The 21,526-nt window shown below is 46.1% G+C and overlaps 1 protein-coding gene and 1 long non-coding RNA gene across 3 annotated transcripts in view; one reads left to right on the top strand and one right to left on the bottom strand.

Moving 5' to 3' along the window:
* Window positions 1-16,391, bottom strand: part of LOC116228698 (uncharacterized) — a 31,115-nt gene extending 14,724 nt beyond the window's left edge. The window contains exon 1 of one of the 2 annotated variants that reach the window (XM_090152476.1): window positions 15,505-16,391. In XM_090152476.1, coding sequence (XP_090008602.1) covers window positions 15,505-15,585 — 81 coding nt within the window. In that variant the 5' untranslated portion in view covers window positions 15,586-16,391. Of the gene's footprint in view, window positions 1-15,027; window positions 15,346-15,504 lie in introns of those variants that run through there. The other variant, XM_090152477.1, reaches the window with a different exon arrangement.
* The window catches only part of LOC149915551 (uncharacterized), a 31,889-nt gene extending 12,285 nt beyond the window's left edge, over window positions 1-19,604 (top strand). Inside the window, exons 2-4 of the long non-coding RNA XR_016472049.1 lie at window positions 1,329-1,437; window positions 12,035-12,250; window positions 17,535-19,604. This is a non-coding gene — a long non-coding RNA (uncharacterized LOC149915551). The remainder of the gene's footprint in view (window positions 1-1,328; window positions 1,438-12,034; window positions 12,251-17,534) is intronic.
* The last annotated feature ends 1,922 nt before the right edge of the window (window positions 19,605-21,526 follow it).

Genomic DNA, 21,526 nt, shown 5'->3' on the forward strand with positions numbered 1-21,526 from the left:
TCCTGGAGCCCTTTGTCAAGATGCTTTCCATAAACGTGGAGGGTGCAGAGCCCTGTCTGTGCCTGGGGCAACAGCTTTTGAAAAGGAGAAAAAATAAGTCACAAGTGCTGAGGTCATGAGCCTTGTCTAGGAGAACGTGTTTACTATCATTAATTGGAAAAGAAAGGGAATGCTTTGGGGGGTTGTTTTTATTTTTTATTATTACTGTTGGAAATGATTCATTGTCTCAGTCTGTTATCTATTTAAACACAAAGGAAGCTTGGCAGTAGAACAAACAAAGCTTATGAAGTCCATATAAAGCCACAAAGATCAAAATACTCCGGATTTCTTTTTTTTTCTTCTCCTGGTCCCTCCCCCCGTCTCATGTTGAAATGGAAAGAAAAAAAAAACAAAAACAAAAACAAACAACCCAAATGTTAAAAGTCCATAAATAAAAACAAAAATGCTGGGTGTTCTGCAAGGCATTAGCTTTGTTTTCCAACAGGTGCTTTTCATATTCAGAGTAATTTCGGGGGGGTGGCAGGGCAGCAATAGGAAAGGACCAAAACAGTGGTGAAATAGAAATTGTTTTCTATACTCCAGGCTGAAATCTGATCTTTGATTTTTAAAAGTGCCTCTTAAATCACAGGTTGAGCTAATTATAGGGGAATAAACTGCAGGTTTCTCATTTAAGGCACCTGGACCATGGCTTAAAGTTTCAAGTGAAAAAGAAACCATGCAGAGCTGCTCAGATTTTCTGTCTGATCATTGGCACTATGCAGCAAGTAATGCAAAAAATGGCTAAGCAGTATGCCATTTTCTCCAGGAGGTAATTTGTTGTTACTATTATTCTAGTCTAAATCAGTTTATTCAAGTAGAAATCCAGAGGAAAACATTGTCAGTTTAGGAGGATACAGATCCTAACTTTCACGTTTACATCTGAATTATGGATGCATTTGTTGTCACTTTGGAAATGCTGTTGATAACTAGCTGGTTCCCAGTGACTGTACCTTTTCTTCCCTTAGGGAGAGGATTACTCTGTGACACAGAGAGTTTCCCTGTGAGGTCCCTCTGTCCTGGGGTGGCCGTGCAGATTGTCTTCATTTTGTGGTAGTCTCTTGAGCTCACTCATAAGTAAGATACTGGTGTAACAAAACGCAGCATGTAATACCTAACTTTCCATTTAAAAGAAGCATCCAGTTTTGGAGCCAGAACGTGCACCAGAACTGCTGCTGCTGAAGGTCTGTAGGAGGATTTCGTGTGGGCCCAAACTTCCTCAGTTAGCGCTCATCGAGGGTTGAGGTTTTGTTTGGAGGAACATGCCGACTGATCGAGTTCTCTTTTTTCAGATACCAAGAAGGCAGTTGGAGGTGTTCACAGCCCCACCTCTCCTACCAGAAGACTCTGCTAATGTCTAAAAGCAGCAGCCGTCAGCTCAGCGGCTCTCACGCTGAATGGGTAAGTGCCTTCCTATGCATTTCTCAGCCCTATTCTCAAGTGAGGTACACTTTCCTGGCTTTGCTTCCACCTGAATCTGTCATCATTTGGAGAAAAATACTGTGCAGACTCTGCACGCACCTGAGGAGCCTCAGGTCCGAGCTCAAAGGCCTCTTGCTCCCCACAGGCCACATGGCTGCCAGCCACTGCAATATTTCGCTGAATCCCAACAGGTACCCATGCCCACAGGTGGGGATTGGGAATTGTGCAACATGTGCATTCCAGAAATACATCTGACAGGTCATGGCTGCAGGGCAATCATTCATTTGTTATGGCCCATGAGACTGAAAACATTCAAGATTTGCTCAGACAACAGGGAAAAAAAAACCCAAGGGACAGGAAACACAACATAGATCTGAGGGTGGGGAAAAAAAGATTTCTGATAAATTTCTAATCCAGAACTGAATGACTGACAACACTGCTTAGTTCATTTACATCATCCATTTTGAAGGCTGAATTTCATCAATTAGACACAGATGTTCCCTTCCACAGCAAGTGGTATATTCACAGGCTTTTGACAGAGGCATGCAAAAATTTGGCACGTTTTAGTCTTTGCAAATTATAGGTTGTTTGTTTTTTAAAAGCAACAGTTTTTACACCAATTAGGCCAATTATGAGTAGGGTGGAGATTTATTTATTTTTCCTTTATTTTTTTTTTGTCTGCTAATAAGACAACTCCTTGAGAGTGTTGATGAGAGGCACAGCAAAATTCTGTGGACTCGGAAGGAATCTCTTCAGAAGCATGGAAGGTAGAAAGCATAGTAGTTTCCAGGCATGCAAAGGGGTGGGATTGGGAATTACTATTGTACTGAGATGTGAAATACAGTGACTTACTATAGGAAATTGTAAGGTATGAGGAAAAGCTGGGTGTTCACCAGACAGCAGGGCCATGTATAAGGCAGCTGGCCCACAGGAGCTCTTCAGTGATGGGTACTGGTCTCTGCCCAGTCACTAGAGGCAGGCAGGGCTGAGTTTTTAGGCTTGGCTGGCCTGCCTCCAAAAGTGGAATGCTTCTAGCATGAGGTGGGAGCCTGGAGGGAAGGTGGGAAGGGTGCTGTTCCAGGTAGTCTGTAAGAGGAGGTGTCATGGTGTGTGGTTTGTCTTGTAAAGATGGAAGCCCTGTTGAAGAAGAGACGAAGTGATGGAATGTGCTGGCTAGGGAAACCCTCAGACTATTTGTGTTCATAGCTTTTGCTGCAGCCCAAAGAATGCAGTACTGATACACTTCTTTCATTCATGTTAATGCTGGCATGAGGAGTTGCTGTTTCCAGCACCCTGGAGGTTGCTGTCCTGCCTGTATCTCATGCACAGTCCCAAAGGCATTTTTCTTATGAAGTGTTTGCTTCATAGAAGAGAAAGGAGGACATCCTGTTTTGATGTTTGTCATTCCTCTGCCGGCACAATCTCAGATTCTCTGCCTTGGGTGCTGCCCAATGTAGTTTGTTTTCTTTTACAGCGTAGTCACCCAAGGAATATCAAGCTGTCTTACTGTGCACACAGAGCCAGAGTGAAAGCCTCAGCAGAGCAAGCTGGAGGCATACAGCAGAGCCACTCCATTTCCAAGACATTCTCAGGGGCCAACCCCCGTACTTAACAGAGATACCAAGTTGCAGGCACACAGGGAAAAGATGTGCAAAGATCATAACCTACTTCTCCCTCATTCATGCATTATGCACATCTCGATTTCTGTGCATTTCTCACATGTATTTCCAGTTTTAGGCAGACTTAAAAATGTCACTTCCACTTCTCTTTAGAAACGCCAGAGAAGGAATAATCAGCTACATCTCAAGCTGACTGAGCGTTTAAAAGCTGCTGCATTTATTAGTGTCTTCAGGAACAGATGTGATTATCTCCTTATCCAAGTTAAAGGGCTTTTTGGTCTTTGCTTGAAGGCTGCACTAGAAAGATTTAATATTGTTGTAATGAGAGAAGATGGGGATAGAAGTTGTTTATGCAGACCTTAGGCATCACTCTTAAGTCAAAATGTTTGGTTATGATCCTGTGCTTATGACCAAAAGAACCTTTTATGTTTCATCTTTTCTTGCAAAATGCATCCACTAAATAAATGATACTTCACTGATTATTGGGGTACTGGGGAACTGGGGAGATAGCAAAAAGAGAACTCCTCCAGGTAGATTTTCTTGCATTGCTTCAAAAACCTAATCCCCTACGGCCACTTAGTGCCAAAACAGGACTCCAGGAAACATATGGCCCTTCTACAGAAGCCTTATCTTGTCAGCCTCCAGCTGACTCTACAGCAACCATAGGGATATGCAATTAGCTTTTGGACAGAGATGGATTGGTCTTAGAATCCAAGATTGTTCAGTCTGGGTGACTAAATTTAGCCATCTGAACTCACCGTGGTATCAGTGGAGTGAACAGCCAGCAAGCTTTATTTAGGATCCCTCACCCTCCAAAATTAAGTACGTCTTATGTCCACGCATGCACGCACATGTGTGTTTTTTTCAAAGAGCTGGCAACACTTTAATGCTACTTCACCAGCTCCTTCACATTTTATTCTGCCCCAGGGACCTCTTTAAAACCCTGGATCCACCAATCTCTGCAATTGGTGCAGAGGGAGGTAAGGAATCTCGGTTACTTCCCCCTCCAAACACAGGAGGTTCATTTTGAGTTAAATATCACTGGGACTCACTGGGGTGACTGAACAGAGCCCGCCATGTGGGATGTAATACCAAGTGGCCTGACCTTTTGGCACAGCAGGAAGAAAATGCTGAACTTCAGACTTTAGAAAGAAAAAAAGAAATACAGAGGGAAAGAGGGGAAGTGGCCATTCCCTTCTTTGAGCTTAAGGGGGAAGCAAAATATAGACAAGCCTTTACTTGCTGACGTGGCTGGAAATAGCTGCAAACTACCAGAAATACAATTCTTGTGGTTCACAGCAGAAGGCCCAATTTCTTCTCTCACAGTGTTTCCAAGTTACAGAAGTCTGAGCATTTTGGATACTCATCAAATACAGGATCTAAGGAAAGACAATCCCAAGAGTAAGATACAAAAATCCAGCCTGTTGGTTTAAGTGACCACATTTACTTCACTAGCTGACTGATCTAGAGATCAAAGTTAGTTGGGATTTCTTTTTCCAGCTGGAAGAGAAAGTTAATCAGAGGCTTTATAAAATTAGCACTCTACTTAATTTTGCATTTTCAGGTCATCTCTTCATGAAAGGTTTATTTTCTTTCATTAGAGTGAATTAGATACAGCAGCAGCAAATCTAATCTATTTTTTCACTTGGCAGCGTAAGAATTTGTGAAAATGTCTTGAAATTGCTGTCCTCTCCACTAAATTGCCTTTGCTCTTTAAAGCATGAGACAGCAGCAAAAGGAGAATCTCATTCTGTATTACGGCAATTCCTCAAGCATCTTTGGATGCTTGAAAGTAGATGTGGTGGCAGTAGATCAGGACATGGGACTGACAAAAATTGCTAGCAGCTTGCTTAGAATTAAGGAGAGGTTCCACAGACCTTTTTCCAGTTCTTAACTGTGATTTTTTTCAGACTGATCCTCTAAAGAATTCTTCATTTGGAGAGTATTCCCTCTGCTGAGGGGTCTCCTCTCCCTCCCCGTGCCAACACAAATCCGTACAGCAGCACCTCCAGCCGGTGTTCTTGCCCTGTGCCCTGGGGAATCTTACAGCAATGAGCGCTGTACAGGACTTGAGAGTAGGACCCTGAAACCAGGCTGAACACTCATTTGCTTTGAATACAATTACAGTATCAAAGCAGTCGCCCTTATGTTTTCAAACTAAGGTCCAGAATTTATTGAAATGAGCACAACATGCAGCATTGAAGCAAAACCAAGGCTACATTTTTTAACAGATGCTCTGTTATTTCAGTAGTGGGTAGCAGCAGTTCCACCACATGGATGTGATTATGGATGTGACATTTCCACTCTGCAAATCCCATTTCCAGGAAAGAACCCATCTTGTCTTACATTCCTACTTGGCACACATCAGACAGTTTTGTAGGGCCCTGTTTTCATGCCTATCACCACGTTTTCTACTGTTCTTACTGGTTCATGGGACATTTGGAAAGAACCAATGTGCAGGTAGGAAGGGAACTATAAAAGCCTGAAGCTGCAGGAGGTGAGGGAAAGAAAAATATAGCCACAAGAGCAGAGGAGCAAAGTAGGAATGCGATGCTGCAATTAGAGCAAAGAATGCAATGTCTGAACAAGGCTTCAGGAGTTGGAGACCCAACTGTGCCTCCCACTGTAGGCATGCTGCTTTCTCTTATTCTTCCCATATGTGAGTTTGCTGCAGCTGAGCCCTGAAAATCTGAAAAAGCCTGCTGGGAAGGTGCTGCTTTATTTCACAGGACAACAGACAACATTCTCTGGCCTTTGTGGGAAAAAAAGCCGGCAAGGTTGCAAATGTTTGTGTAACCTTGAAGAAAGGCAGGTAGGCTCTGTCAGAACGGAAAGAGCATGATGGGGCTGGGGTCATCCTCACCTGCTGGCAGGTGTCAGCAGCCAGATCTCAGCACCTGCCTGGGGATGCAGCTTCTCCTGTGGCACAGTGCCAAACTGCTAGGCAAGCCATTGCCACAACAAATGTCCGTGAATCAAAGCAGCTGAAGAGTAAGTGGCAGGAGAAGGTCAGCAATCTCATTAGAATCAGGAGGCCCAGGCCCTCAGCCACAGTAAGGTCCCGACTTCACAGCTGCAGCGTATTTTGATACCTGGCCTCAAACAGATTGCATAACTGTGCCATGAGGTCACCATCCTTCCTACTTGAGCCTCTCTGAGACCAGGAGGTGGGGGAAAGGAAAATCGCAAAAAAAGAACCAACCAACAAACACGGGCACTCAGGCAACCACCAGACACAGTGATGCATTCCAGTTTCTGTGGAGAACAACAGACCTCCTCATTTGACTCCAGAGATGCAATGCCTTTTGCTGCTTACAAAAAAATGCTTGTTCCCAGAGATAAAAACAGGGGCTGTTTCCTGAACAATCACCCATGGAACAGTACAGCTTTCCATAGCATGAGCAGCAGCATACACAGTCTGTGCATATATTGTAACTGACATTTTGTACTTGCCTTCAGAGCAACCACAGAAAAGCTGATGCTCTTCTTTTGAGAGGTTTTCAGGTGAGAAGAAGAAGCAGTTTCTCCTCATTAGGCCCAAGATGCCAACCATGTAGTTATGTACAACGGGCAGAATTATCTAAAGTTTTCCAGGTGAAAGCTGTCAGGATACTGAGAACACAATAAAATCAATTCTTGCTCTTTTCCTCAACATCATGAATATGCTGAAGTGCTAGTTCTCCCATTCTAGTTCTTTAATTAAGATTGTATTGGATTCACCTACAAGAGATCTTGCAAGTTATAGCCGTGTAAGGCTGGCTAGGCAAAGCTCTCTCCCCTTATCTCATTCTATATTTTGCTTTAACTTTTTTGAGGCTGGAAGTTTTTATGATGATAGGTGTTGTTTTTGTGTTTTTTTATTTTCTGGAGTTGGCATTAAGTTAAAGTTACTGCTAAAGGAGTACCCAGCATTCACTCAGTACTTGCTGGATGCCAAGGTGGAGAAACACTCATAAACAGATAAAACATTGGTAGGAACATGAACCAGAGAAAGAAATGCTCTGAATTCTGTGAAAGGGGCCAGGATCAAGGCACAGAACACTTCTGATTCCTTGGTTTTGTTGGAACTCTTCATCCAGGTGTTCTTACTAGAGATTAAACGACAGGTCTTATTCTGAACTCTCCTTCAGTCCCCACTGCAGACCCACACTGCAGCATTCATGTGCTTCTCATCTCCATCTGAAACAGAAGACACTCGGACTGCTCTTCTGTGAAATTGTTTGAAAAATCTATTTAAAACATGCAAATCCAATTGCTTGGAAAGACCTGCTTGAATAGGCAATCTTTCCTTGGGGGCAACAATTACACTTGTAAAGTGGAACTGCGTCAGGTAGAAATTCATCATCAGTACCTCATACATTTACTGCTGTGTGTTCATGCAACAAACATGCATGAAATACTGTGAGAGCAGTCTGATCACTGTTTTCCCACTTCCATCATGACATCTGCTTTTGTGGCTAAGGAAGCAGATGACGAAGGTGAGATAACATCCAGCAGTGAGTGCTAGGCCTTGCGTCAGCAACCAGCTTTTTCATGTAAGACTTTCCAGGCTAATCCCTGGGGGCTGGGAGATCTAACTCTTGTGACTGGACAGTCCACAGACAAACAGAGATCCTGCCATACAGATGTGAGATGCCATATCAAATTAGATCCTGCATCCATACAAGGCTGCATTCCTGTTTGTCTTCAGAAAATACTCTCATTCAAACATACAAAAATATGTAAAGCTTTAGAAAAAGAAACAAAGGAATCGTTTACAGCATCTCCTCAGGCAAATAGCCATGAATATGGTGGGGACCATCATAAATAAAAGTAAGGCTGTGTAATGAAGAGTTCAAGATGCTATGGCCATTTGCTTCAGGGCTCTACTAGGTCAGCAGAGGACTTTTTTTCTTATAGAGCAAGTTCTCATTAATAAAGTGTACACGACAAACCATAGGAAAAATTAACAGTGAATGATAGGGCTGGTGGGAGCGGATAGGGGTGGCAAAGGAGTTTCCAGAAGATCTATCTGGTTTTCATTTTCTATAAGCTGAACGGGCCAAAGCAGCTCAAATTAAAGAGTAGAAAACATGCTCAGATTATGTCTGAACTGCTTGGTAACCAGACAAAATACGGAACAAAACAAAAGCTATAGCACTGCAGTAAAAGATTGCTTGCAGAGTTCAGTAAAAAAGTCCATTCAGCAAGTTATGTATGCTCACAGGAATCTGTGAAACTAGTGTTCCCAAATAAACTTTATAGACATATAAAAACCTCCCAGATACTCGGGAGAGATTTGAATAATGAAATCCACATGCAGCTTAGGTGCTCAAAAATGCTTTGTTTTGTTTTGGGAGTACCAGAAACAGGAGAAGAAGAAACTGGAAAGCAATCTCAAGCAAGTTCTGCTGGTCACTTCCCAGCGAACAAATTTTGATATTTAAAAAGCCAACAAAAACCACAGATACTTCTAAACTGGCTTTGCGAGAGTTGTTTGTGCTTGGATTTCCAGCTGCATGCCCCTATTGTTTCATCCAGACACTTCTGATGTTCCATATGATGGAAGCCTATTGTGCAAACATACAGAGAAGGAAACAGTCCAGATGTGAAAGCTAAAACCTGCTAATATTTGGGATCATCACTAGCAAGCTGAAACTCTGTGGGAGCCAGGTCATTTCTTCACTCAATGCAGGCAAGGGGGTTTGTGAAGACTTGGGTAGTGATCTTTACAAAACTAACAAAGCAAAAAAAATCCCTTCTGTCTTTGTTGTAAACTTAGAGTAAAAAAGATATTTTTAATTAAGTTTCTGAATGAGCCATTGCTACAGCTAGGGCTGGCCGTTCAGAGGTCTGTTATGGTCCAAACACACATTCTGTTTTGGATGGTATACAAATAGCAGCGCCTTTCTCCACCTCACTGGTTCAGGATTAGTCTCCTCTTGTGTGCTCTGTGAAGGGAAATTTCCAAGAGCCCTTGTTTGCCAGGATCTCAGAAGCAGGATGCTTGTAAATTTTACTTTACTGCCTACTCATAAGGGGAGATCGTGAGGGCACAGCAGGGAGGGTGTGGGAGAACACAGGGAAAAGTATCGCAAATACTGCAGCCAGAGGGAAAACTGAGCACTGGGTTTGTTGTTATAGGGTCCCAACCAGTGAGCAGTTTATTTTTCCAAATAAATCTGCTTCGCAGACATCCTTTCTTCTTCCCCATTCAAGTTTCAACCAGGAAACCTGGAATAAGTTACAGTTGATTTTAGAGGCAAATCAAAGCATTCAGCCTACTGAGCTCGCATTTAAAGTTAGCCTTTATGAGGAACTCCTTGGGGCCCTTGTATTCAAACAGTGAAGTCTGAGATTCACCTGAAGTGCCCACCCATACAGATCTATAATGAGGCAGGAAGACAAGGAAATGGGCAGATGGGTCTTCAAGCCTCAGTTCTAAGAGTAGAGGCTCCATATTTCAAATCAAAATTAGAAAGAAAAACAAACAAACAACAACAACAAAACAAACCTTTAATAAAACCATAAATAGTCATTCCAGACAGTATACTTACTAACTACCCAAGACCAGGATAGAGCTGGATTTAAGCAGAATGAATGGGTTGGATGTCCAACAGGCACAGCCACCTTGGAAAGGCTGAGCAATTGTCTTTCTTGGATTTGGATTAGGCTGGAATTTCAGAGGCATTTTATCCCAGATCTCTTGTATTCAGGAAGCTTCCCTTATTGGCATCCTTGACACTCAACCCTTGTTAGCAGTCCTGCTACTACTTACCAGAATAATGAAACACAAGCACAATGGAAATGGATTAGTAAAAAAGTCAGTGAAATTCCACAAGTCCCTTCTTCAGACCTGACAGTAGTTCTGATTGGAGGCTCTTACCAGCCCATTTTGTTGAGGTGGTTTGATGTTGCAACCTGGCTGCCAGTATAAAGAAAAGAGAATAAAATAGTGGATGAAACTGAGATAGCACAGCAAGTTATGGCTTGCATGTGGCAAATTTGCTTTTGTTTTACCCACTTTGAACACCACCCAGCCCTGCTTATACCGAAGTGTAATGGTGCTGCCTGTACTCCCCCAGGACCAAGAATTTCATATAATTTAATAGTTTCTGTAATTAGATATTTGTGAAACTGAAATGCTGTGATGAAAGGTGCTGTAAAACTATTACCAACTTTTTTGCCATTAAAGGACTCCACCCAACCCGAAATACAGATGTTGTCCTCAGTGTACATCATTACTAATCCAAATCAGCAGTACTTACGGCCTGATTTAAATCCTCCTGAAGTGCAAGATGAGTTCTGTGGGTCTGAGTAGGGCCTCAGGAATTCTCAAATGGAAATTAAGTCAAATTAGCCTTTTCTTCTCTCAAAATTAAGACCTCCTTTTCCTTGGTAATGACAGGAGCAAGACTATTTGAAGTGAAGTATAGCACCGTTTGCTGCCAAGAGCTGCATGAGGAATTATCATATTCTCACATCAAGTCCAAGGACTTCTCTTGCCTGCTGGATAATCGTTCTATGTATTAACGCAAGAGTCTGTAGTGCCCCATCCCCACTCCACCCTCCTCCTGCCATGGATTTCTACAAGAGGATTCTATTTTACATTTAGTATTCCTCATACCCAAGGAATGACCTAAAACATCTCAAAACACAGCTGACACAGTCATCTACGTCTAGCCATCAGACCAGTTATTGATTGTTTAATATTGATAGACCTGAAATATCAGTGCAGATATCTAAACTGACCCAGTAATAATAACAGTGATGAAAGGACAGAGCTGCTGTGTCAGACATGCCATTTCTCTAACTCTGCTGCTGCTGAGTACCAGCTCTGGTACCAAACACACCACGCATTCTTTAAGAAGAGGAAGTAGGAAGAACATTCCACCATCATTCCTGTACTCAAAGAAGCAAATGAAGAAGGAGAGTAATTGTTTGCTGGTTACTACAGGAAAGATTGTTTGCTGGGTCTTTTTAAACCAGTACGACAGGCTTGTTTGCTTCAAGCTACTTAGATATTAAAGAAACAAAAATGATTTCAGCTTTTTCATCTCAGGGATTGCCAGCATCTCTAGAGCTGCAGCACTCTTTCACCTTCTTCAGCACAAATGCTACCCACATTCCTTCAGAAGTCCTCTGCCACTGGCTTCCTTCTCTTACCTTGATGGCATTCCCCATCACCAGCCCCAGCAAACAAGAGAACCATGGTTCAGCCACACAAAGAGAGAGCCCCACGTGCTGTGCTGGACTCAGGGCCAGCCTCATCCATCTTCTCTACTCTCAGTTTCTTCAGTGTTTCAGTAATTAGGATATTCAGGACTGAAACATCGTGGACATTATTGCTGCTTAGCATGAAGTTAACAAGAGAGCCAGATTTACAACATTCTGGCCAGGCAGAGAATTTTAAAAAGTTACGAATGATTGCCCAGTTGCAGGGATACAAACTCCAGGATCTTATTTTGCCAGAAACTCCACATGAACTTTAGCCTCTAGGAGAAGTCCGCCTGCATTTTTCTAATTGACATACCAGTCAGACCAGTGGCAGGACACAAACGAACACGCATGAAAAATTAAGGTTCAATGACCCAAATCAATTACGTGTTAAGGGCACTGCTCTGGACTCAGTAGGAAATATTTGAAACAGGAAAAAAGAACTAAATGGGATCATTCATTGAACTGACCTGGAAATGAGACAGAAATTTGGTAAATAAGTTCAGTGCAAGCCAGTTTCATGTAGTGATGGTAGTGGATTAAAAAAAAAAAAAATTAAAGGGGGGCAGGAGAGAAAGAAAGGAATTTCTTAGACTTGAGTAATGTTTCAGACTTCTATGAACAGTGCAGTAAAACAAAGAAATTTTCACACCTTCCTTGTGCGCAGGTGATGTAATACAGTTTACTTCCAGAAATAAAATTATATTAAAAAAAAAAAAGCAGTTTATAGAAATCCTGAAACCATATCTTTATCAAAACAGGACAACCTACAGCTCTTCTGTATCAAACAAAAGCAATCATGTAAAGCAAGTATATCTTCTGAGGACAAGGACCAGGTACTGTGGCTGGATTTTTGTTTTTAAGCACAGAGGCATGAGGTGGGGAGAAATGACTCCACTGCTTCAGGACATCAGAACACAACTGCTTCTCACACTGGCTGAACTCCCAAGCTCTGCTTGCAGTACCTAGCTGCCAAGGTATGTTGTAAACGCAGTAGGAAGAAGCTACAGCAATTCATCAAGGTCTAAAGAAAATAGGAAAGACCTATCGTTTTTTTTCTCCGAAAGCACAGAGTACTTTTACAAACAGTGATGAGATTAATAGATAGTGAGCTTCTTGCCAACAAAACTTTCAGATTCTTTGAAGGTCCCTTATTTGGCTTGATTGGTTCAGATTCTTGGGACAGAAACACAGTGCTCTGTAGAGACCTACCAAGTAAAACCTACCTGGAGCTACAAACCCTGCTCATGTGTTATGAAATAACCCCTACAGCTGGCAGCTGGGATATGAACCAGATGTGTAGCACATCCGGGCAGGAGCAGGGCTGCTGCCATCAGCACTGAGCTGGCTGAAGGATGGAGTTTTCCAGCCCAGCAATCATTTGGAGAGATTTCATCAAATATATCTCTTTTGCCTTCACTTTTCTTAAGGCAGAGGTTGACCACGAACGTCCTCAAACCTACTGTTTGTCAGCTTTCAACACTTGAGCGCCTGCATGCCCTTCCATCCCCAGTCAGAAGTGCATATTTTGCTGCTCCAGTTGCATAATTCCCTGATTCAGCTGCATGCTTGGTTGGCCTGGCAGGAGCCTGGGACAGTCGTTGAGATTCTGGATACATTGCCAATTGTGCAGTGTGCTTTGTTGATGGGGGCCGTAGAATTTAATAGCTGAAATTTCATACACTTTACTAATCAGGCCACATTCTTTGCTAATTGAGGTGCATATTTTAGTAGTTGATTTTTTTTTGTTTAATCCTTCACTGATCTTGGGAAGGATCCTGCTCCCTGTGAAGCGAACGGGAATTTTGCCACAGTCCTTCCTGGGACTGAGACTTTCACCAGAAGGTTGGGATCACTGCAGATTTCTTCTCTTGAAAGAAATAGCAGAGACTTGATATTTTTTTAAGCCAGCAAGTGAACAGCTGAATGCTAGGTGAAAGATGGCACTGACATAAAGACCTCTTCCACAGGGGTTTGGTTAAACAGATAATATTTTATGGGCATACAGAGACCTGGAATTTTGACTATGTGTTTCTTTCATCAGGCTTACATTCTTCCTTCCTGAATTTTCCTCCTGGATAAACAAACCACCTCTCCGTTCCTCTTGTTCCATCTGATACAGACATACAGGAGGAAACACCATACACCTTATCTTCAAATTGTCTCTCGTTTGCTCTAACCCTGATTCTTATGTTCCTGCAGTCCTTAGTTCAGGGGTTCCAGAGAAGACTCTATTTTGCTACAAAACCTATTTCAGCATCCACACAACCCAAGAACATCCCCACGGCCCTCAGCTCTGACTGGCACAAACCACCTCCCTGGATGCCCAGCTCAGCCTGCCATCCCTCACACACACAGTGCCCGTTCCAAGGAGTCTGCGCTGGTTTTCATACTGCTAACTCCACGCACGCAGATAATTCATTTCTCATTTCTGCTAAATCGAACCAGATTTGAACTAACCATTTAGAGGATTTTTTCCTAGCATAGCAACACTATCAGAATGTAGCCAAAACAGATAAAAACAATGAAGCCTACACAGACCTTGACGAACGAGGAACAAGTACAACTTAATCAAAAGAATAACAAAAACAGGGAGCAAGAGATGTGTGCGTGTGTCTACGTGCATGAATTTCACTGTCACATTTAGGCAGATAAGCGATAGAAAATGCCTAAGTCTTATTCTGCAAAAGAAATTGTCCTGCATGTTTAGAGACTACAAGCAGTGCGCAATCATACGAATAGCTGACATGAGAATAAGTCATGCCTGGGAAAGTAAGGGGGAGGCTGCTGCTGCTTCGTTAGGGAGGCACTTCTGCTATGGTACCCGTGGTCAGTGCTTAACTGGGAAGGTAAATGGTCCTGGCTTCAGAACCAGAGATCAACGGGAGCTGGCTGGGAAACATAGGAAAAGACAAATCGAACAAAGTGAATAGGGTGTGCTGATGCACACAGTGTCACACTGTTGAACTCACACCCAAAGGCACACGACAGCAAATATTTGTTCCGTCTCATGACTGTCCAGGCAAAATTAGAACGAAGCACAGGAAGGATGTACCAACTTCAGGCAGGGAGCAGTTATGCAGTGTAAGTGTGCAGCTGGGTGCGGGAGTTGTTCACCCCCAGAAACAAGCCTGAGGGAAGGGTAAGTTTCCAGGTTACATGCTGCACTTCTGAGTTAAAAGGAGACAAAAGACAAAAACCCACAGCCATACAATTCTATAGATTAAAGCACCTTTGTGAAGCTGGTACTCAGTACTTTAGAACCAAGATCATGGCTTAAGTAAGAAGTTCTCAGTAGCTATCTTCACGTGAGTGAGATAAAACATCTTCATTTCAGCCACGAAGTCACTGCTGTACTGGTATGTGCTGTGGCAGGCTGAATCATACCATGCTGCCATGCTGCTTTCCCCCCCCCCCCGTAAAGCAATCCCCCACATTTCTTTGACTTACTTATACATATCCGAAGAGATAATTTTACAGAATATTATTCTCCTATAGCATAATGGCTCATATTTCTTAGATCTAAGAACGTCCACCAGAAGCGTGAAATCTTGCTCCAACCAAGAGCCCACGGGGGTCCCCACGAGGGCAGCGGGTTGGGGCTCTCGCCCTTCTCGCAGCACCCAGCTCCCGTCGCCCCGCAGCCGCCCGGTGCTCCCGGCACCGCTCTGCTCCGCCGCGCTGCTTCCCCACTGCCGCCCCCGGCCGCTGCCAGCGCCCGTCCTGCGGAGCGCCCGTCCCTGCCGCTACTCACCTGCTCTCAGTACCACAGATGTGCACGAGCAGGAGAGCAAAGGGAGGGTAACGCGACGCGAGGTGCTTGGGCTGGGTTCCCTGCGCCAAGCTGCCCCTCGTTCTGGCCGCCTTTGGGCAAGTGCTCCGATTTCTGCCGGGAACGCTGATATATCGGTATCCACGGGGCTTGCCCCGCATCCCGCGTCCGCCCGTACCGAATCGGAACGACCCGAGGCAGACTCCCGCAGCCGGTCCTATGCAGCCTGCCTTTCGGAGCCGGCCGCAGACCCCACCCCGGGCTGGGGCCCAGGGCAGCCCCGCCGCATCTCCGCGTCCCGGCGGATCGCGCCGAGCCCCGCTCCCGGCGCAGCCTCCCGCCCGTCGGGTGTGCCGGCCCCGACCGCCGTCCGCGCCGCGACCCCGCAGTGCCGCGCCGTGCCGTGCCGCGCCGTGCCCCGCGTGCCGCCGGGGGCGGGCAGGGGCCGCCCGGGGTTACCTTGCTGCCTCCCGCCCCGCCGAGGCAGAGCGCCGCGGCCGCCGCCAGGACGAGCCCCGCGCCGGTGAAGCTCCGGCCCATGGCGCGGGGCGCTGAGCCGAGCCGAGCCGAGCCGTGCCGTGCCGTGCCGTGCCGTGCCGTGCCGTGCCGTGCCGTGCCGAGCTTTGCGCTGTCGAGCCGTGCTGTGCCGAGCGGGGCTTTGCGGAGCCGTGCCCTGAGCGGGCGCCGCTGCCAGGGACCCCCCGAGCCCGGCCTCCCCGCCCCTCGCCCCCTCCCCTGGCTGCTCCCGGCCCCTGCCCTCCCCTGGGGGGCACCTGCGGCGCGGGGCGGGGGGACCTGGGCTGGAGGGGAGCGAGGCTCGCAGGGCTTTGTCCTTTCCGTACTTGGAAAGCGCCGGGCTGCAGGCGGCGCGGCCCCGCGGGCAGAGGCTGGAGCGGCTCCGGGGGAAAGTTCCTCCTGCGGGGAGATGGGGGCGATGGGGGCCGCGGGCAGGGCCGTGCCTCGGAACTCGGGCAGGGTCAGAGGAAGGGGAAAGAGGAAAAGTGCTCGAGCCTTTCCCGGGGGGGGAAATCACCCCGGCTTCGCGTGAGCAAGGAGGGGAGGGAAGGAGTGCCGCCGTGCATCCTAGGGAGCCCAAAGAGAGGGAGCTGCGCAAAAAACACCAATCTGCGTCCCGCAGCCGCGTAACCTCTGTGGAGGTGATGGGAGGGCAGGGACACTCCTTATTCCGTGGCATTTTGTGGGTTGCCAGCTGAAAAGCTCTCCCGTCCCCGTCCTGCAATGAGCACCAGGCAGCCCCACAGCCCCAGCGCTGAGAGGACTCGCAGGTGGCAGTGATCGCCGATTTCTAGCTGCAGTTAGTTCTCATATTCTGCAGAAGTTGTTGCAATAATTTAGCAAAAAAAGTAGAATTTGGGATCAAAAGATTATGGTTTTACAAATGACAGTGGCTTTATGCTTGGAGCTGTCTTCTGGAGCTCAGCTGCATGCACACCCATGAAGCAGCGTGCAGACTCACTGCCAGCAGCAGGTGGGTGCAGGTTTGGCACACCTTGCCCAGAAACCTCCTGTGCTGGCTCCGGTTGGACTATGGCACTGGCACAGCACATCCCAAAGTCCTCCTTCCCAAAAGCAGGCATTCACCTGGCTTTTGAGGGACAATAATTAAAAATCCCCCATAACACCTTCAGTTGGTTGATGAACCCAAGGCTTGGAGGGGATCGAGGATGGGATGCTGGTGCTGTGTTGCTGTGTGTGCTCACCCCCTTCTGCACCAGCCCCTCCCCAGGGAGACCTGTGTTTGCTCAAAGAAGGGCACATGAGCAATATCTCAGTAGCTTAATAGGATTGTTTTTCCTCGTTTCATTGAGAGCAGAAAAAGATGCAAATAATTCTTTGTGTGGTCAATTCTTATTTTGCTCTTTTCTTCCCAGGGCAAATGTTGTGTAAGTGGTGTTCCCAGGCTATGACCCTGTCAGTTATTTGCCGTGATTGCTCGTGTTCAAATTTGCATTTTGCTCCTCCTGTGTAACATTTCTTTGAGTTTCCTGTCAACCGAAACGGCATATACAACTGCATGATGTCTGTTCTGAACAGCAGAGAGCGAAGGGATTTTTCCCAGCAGAACGCTTCTGCCTGAAGGGCAGTCTGGGCTCTGTGGCACAGCGCTGTGCTGCGCTGCTGTTCTTAACACCGGCAGTTAAACCTCAGGGCAGTGTCACCATAAATGCATGTTAAGCTTTGAAAAATCCCCGAAATGAGAAATCTACTTTTTCCCACATGAGGCTCAGTGTGACAGAAGTAAATATAGAGATTCCTTCTGCTCTTTCCTTATGTTATTGCAGTCTTTGAGGACAAAAGGGCTAGCAGGCAGGAAAAGGTATTCAAAAAGTGGGTTTTATTGTCACTTGGACAGGCCTGGAACAAGAGCATAGGGAATACCTAAATGAAAGAAAGAGAATGTGCTCAAGTCTGGCAGTGCAGCGTCCATTTAAGGACCTTACATCCCTGTTATTTGGATTCTTTTCCAGGGGTCATCTGAGTGCAGGCACCCGTAATCCTTCTGAGGCAAGCAGGCAGTGCTCTGGGCTGTGCTGCTGCTCCAAACTGCAGACCTTGAAGTGCAGCACAGGCACAAATGTACGTGGGTTTCTTGTGTTTGTTTACTGAATTCTTGGCCCAGCCATTTCTGTCTGAATGTCTGTGCAGATCTCAGCATCCTTCTGCCAGCAGGACCAGCCTGCACAACACTCCATCACTCTGGCTTGGCAACAACTTAGCATGCAGAATGAAGGACCAAACTGAGAGCAGTCCGCTCAGAAGGATTTTCAGCTCAGAGCGGTGAACCCCTTTCCCCCAGGCTATAGCTTTTATGGAAATTCTGCTCTATATTTGTGAGTTCTTTCTGTCAGCAAGCTGTGGGACACTGCATGGGCATGGACAACTTCTTACTTGAGGGAGCACACAAGACAAGGACCAAAAGATGTCTGGTTGCCTGCTGAAGGTGTCAGGCACGAGGCCAGGCACACGCAGAGCACTGAGCCCAGCAGAAGCACTCCCACCACCCTCCCAGGGAACATCTGGCTGCTGAGCCAGCTTCCACAGTGTCTGGGGGACAGCTGCGTCAGGCAGCTGGGGTAGAGCAGAGAGATTTACTGGAGGGATCAAGGCAGAGCAGAATGGTGAACGGGACTTTGCTTTCTGCCCACTCTTTATTCCCTAACCAATGTTTTCCTACAGCCTCACCTTGCACATAGCTGCTGCAAAGCCCAGCTGTGTTGCTGCTCATCTCCTCCACGCATTGGAAGGGTGCACGTCCCTGAACAAGCAAGATGGAGCTTCTTCCACATCTGTTGAGATATCCTACAGAGAACAAGTGTCCTGCTTTTTGTGCTGAGCGTCCTGTTGAAGAATTCCAGGCTTCCATGCTCCTCTAGTGAGTCCTTCCAAGGACTGGCTCATGTTGCCTGCTGCATAGTGCCGTCTGGGGGCTCTTGGAGTGCAGTAGTACTTAAGAGTTGGTGGGTGCAATTTCTTAACCAGGAGCCCCAGGTGGGAAAAGTAATTTCCAGGAAAGAAAAACAGAAACTTCTTTCTTTCAGGCTGACAGAAAAATCATTTATTGTGTAAAACCTAAGCTTAAAACTACTAAAAACCAGTAATTTCCTTCCCCTCCCTCCACACACGCACAACACATGAATTGATACATGGAAAAAGAACTTTCTGAATTAGTTTCCTTAAACATATAGGGAGTCCTGACACCAGAACTAACCCTTGTGACCCAGGGACACAACATTGTAATATCCCGTGGAAATTAATGAGCTCTTAGAAGTTTGTTTTTCAGAACAGCTGCTTTGACCAAAGGGAATGCAGCTTTAAACAGGCGAAGGGCATTGGCAAGAGACTTGCAGTAACAAGGCCTTAAATCTTAGTTTATTCTGATTGCAAGAGTCCCCATCTGCAAACCTTCCGATTACACAACACTGCTTTTTTTTATTTTTACAGTCTTCTTTTGTGTAGGATAAAGGCTGGTTAAATTCTGAGTGAAACTGTTAAATCAGACACGCCACGGTTACATCAGAGTCTCTCCTCTGTTTATAGGAATGAGTCAGGAAAGTAACACTTCAAACCCTTATTGCCATTAAAATAGACATGCTAAAATTGTTTAGGCAGTGGCGTATGAATGTTACACACATATAAATAACAGATCAGTAAATAAAATACAAAAATAAAATATTAAGGCAGCCTTTCCTAAAGCCCATTGCCAAAGAGCTGGCACCAGTCACATGTTCTGTGTTTAACACAAAGCCATTTCTCCCTGGGAGGGAAGAGCTGGATGCCGGAGCCTGACTGCAGCCAGCCAGTAATGGAGCTCTTTCTGTGTGGTTAGCATAGGTTTCTTTTTTAATGAAGTTTTTGCAGACTGAGTGACACCAAATAATAGAAAGATGTAAGCAGAAAAGCATGCAGTAAGCAGAGGGAATTGGAACGTGGTGTTGTCAGTGGTTAGGGAGTGAGATCTCTGCTAAGGAAATATTTAGAAAAACATGCTTGTAGCTTTAATAGCTGTAACGGGAAAGCGCCACAGCGGCTGTGTGCTGTGCAGAGAGTGCCACCCTCTGCTCCTGCTGAGCACAGAGCCCTGCTCTCCCACTTCTATCCCTCTTCTGCTACTTCTGAGACATCTGCTCAGAATTTGTACTTGTAGAAGCAGCAGCCTTTCCTTGAAATGCTTTCGTTCTTCATGATGCCAGGAATAGGCTGAATTCTGCAGCTCTGTGCAGACAGACTCACTGCATTTAACAGAACTGCTGGTCTTTGCTCCACCAGTCCCTTAAGAAGGGGAATAATGAGAGGACAGGTGTTTTGAGCTGAGTTTACTGCAGTGGGTTACCCAAACACCCTGATGGACAGGTAACTCTGCATGTGGTCTGTCTCACCCTAAAAGCTGTCAGAGCCAAAATAAATAAAACTGCCTTCCCCTTTTAGGGGCAAAGCCTTGTGGGTTCCTGAAAAAGACAATTCCTATTAAGGTCTGAGGGAGCTCACTTGCAGAGAAGTGGCAGGACAGCCCTGCTTGGCTGCAGGGTGGAGGAGAGCTGTGCCAGCTGTGGTGGAAGGTCTGTGTGTGCATCGTGTATCTGAAGGGGAGAGGAGCTCTTGGAAAGAGGGATTTCAGTAAACTTTGGGAGATGCCATTGGCTCTTTCTCTGCTGACAGAGGCTGTGGGGCACACAAATACATCTCCTGCACAGCTGCAGGAACCTTTGCGCTCCAAGGTCTCATGAGTGCCTGATGATTCTCCTGGAGCTTTAAGCAACTACCATGACACCTCCCTGTCTGCCAAAGCCTATACTACTGACGATAGATAGCTTTCAGTCTGAGGGCTCCTCCATCTCCTTTGGGCAGCCTGCTGCAGCTTTGTGCCTCTTTTGGAGGCAGACCCTGAAGCAGTGGTTATCCCTGGCACTGGGGGCTTGGTGCCATGTGGCAGACAGACAAATAACTAAAATCAGAGATACTTTGGAGATTTGCCAGGGCAATAAATTGTCCCAGAGACCTGACATCAAAGCCAAGAAGCAAATACAGACAAATATCCAGACTGAAAAACTACATTAGTGACTCATCAGTTCTTGATTTGAGCTCTTTGTGGGAGGCAAAGGTCTTGCTTTACATCCTTACGATGGGCAAAAAAGTGAATGAGGGTGAAACATTGAAGTCTTTCTAACCATGCTGTCCTTGGCATTTCTGTAGAAGAGTACCCACGGAAGGAGGGCAGAATAGCTGCTGTTCTCTGAATCCCAATGTACATTTTCCAGGTATTTGTGTAGGTCCCTTACTGTGACCTTGTTTGTGAATTTGTGAGCAGCAAAAGATGTTTCACTCAGAAAATTCTCTAAGACGACTGTGCTGAGATGCACGCTGTGCAGCCCTTCCTGATCATGTTCCTCCTGTCCCTATCTTTTGCCAGCTGCCTTGCCAGCTTCACTTGGACCGTGCTTTCCTGCATTTCTACTTGCAGTAGTCCTCTTCCTCAATTTGCTTGTAACTTTGCTTTGTTTGTTCTCTTCCAAACCTTGCCTTAGGGGCTACCACTGCATGAGATGATGAGGGCCCTGCTAGTGCCCTCAGCACTGTGGCAGGAGCCTGGTTAGCAGCTTTGTGAGTTCTTTAAACAATTCAGACTCCCTGATGGTTTGGGCTTTCCTGTCTTCCTGACTTCTACCTATCGAACAGCCTTCTCTTAGCATCACAGCAGGAAGCAGCTGGAAGTCAGTCACCTCTTCCCTCCGGACCCACGGAACAAGCAGGCTCTTAGGGTGACCGAAGGCTGTGCGCACAGACCCGCCTGCCTCTGCCGTTCGCCGTTCGCCGGGACGTGCTTTCACGAAATTCAGCGCGCGTGAACAAATCCAGAGCAGAAAAGTTGCGGAAAGCGATCAAACGGGAGAAGCGAAACCAAAACCGCCCGGCGGAGCAGCGCAGTGCCGCCCACGGCGCCGCCCCTCCGCAGCGCGCAGCT

Source organism: Phasianus colchicus, chromosome 18 (genome assembly GCF_987193195.1).
Source record: "Phasianus colchicus chromosome 18, bPhaCol1.hap1.1, whole genome shotgun sequence".
NCBI classification, from domain to species: Eukaryota; Metazoa; Chordata; class Aves; order Galliformes; family Phasianidae; genus Phasianus; species Phasianus colchicus.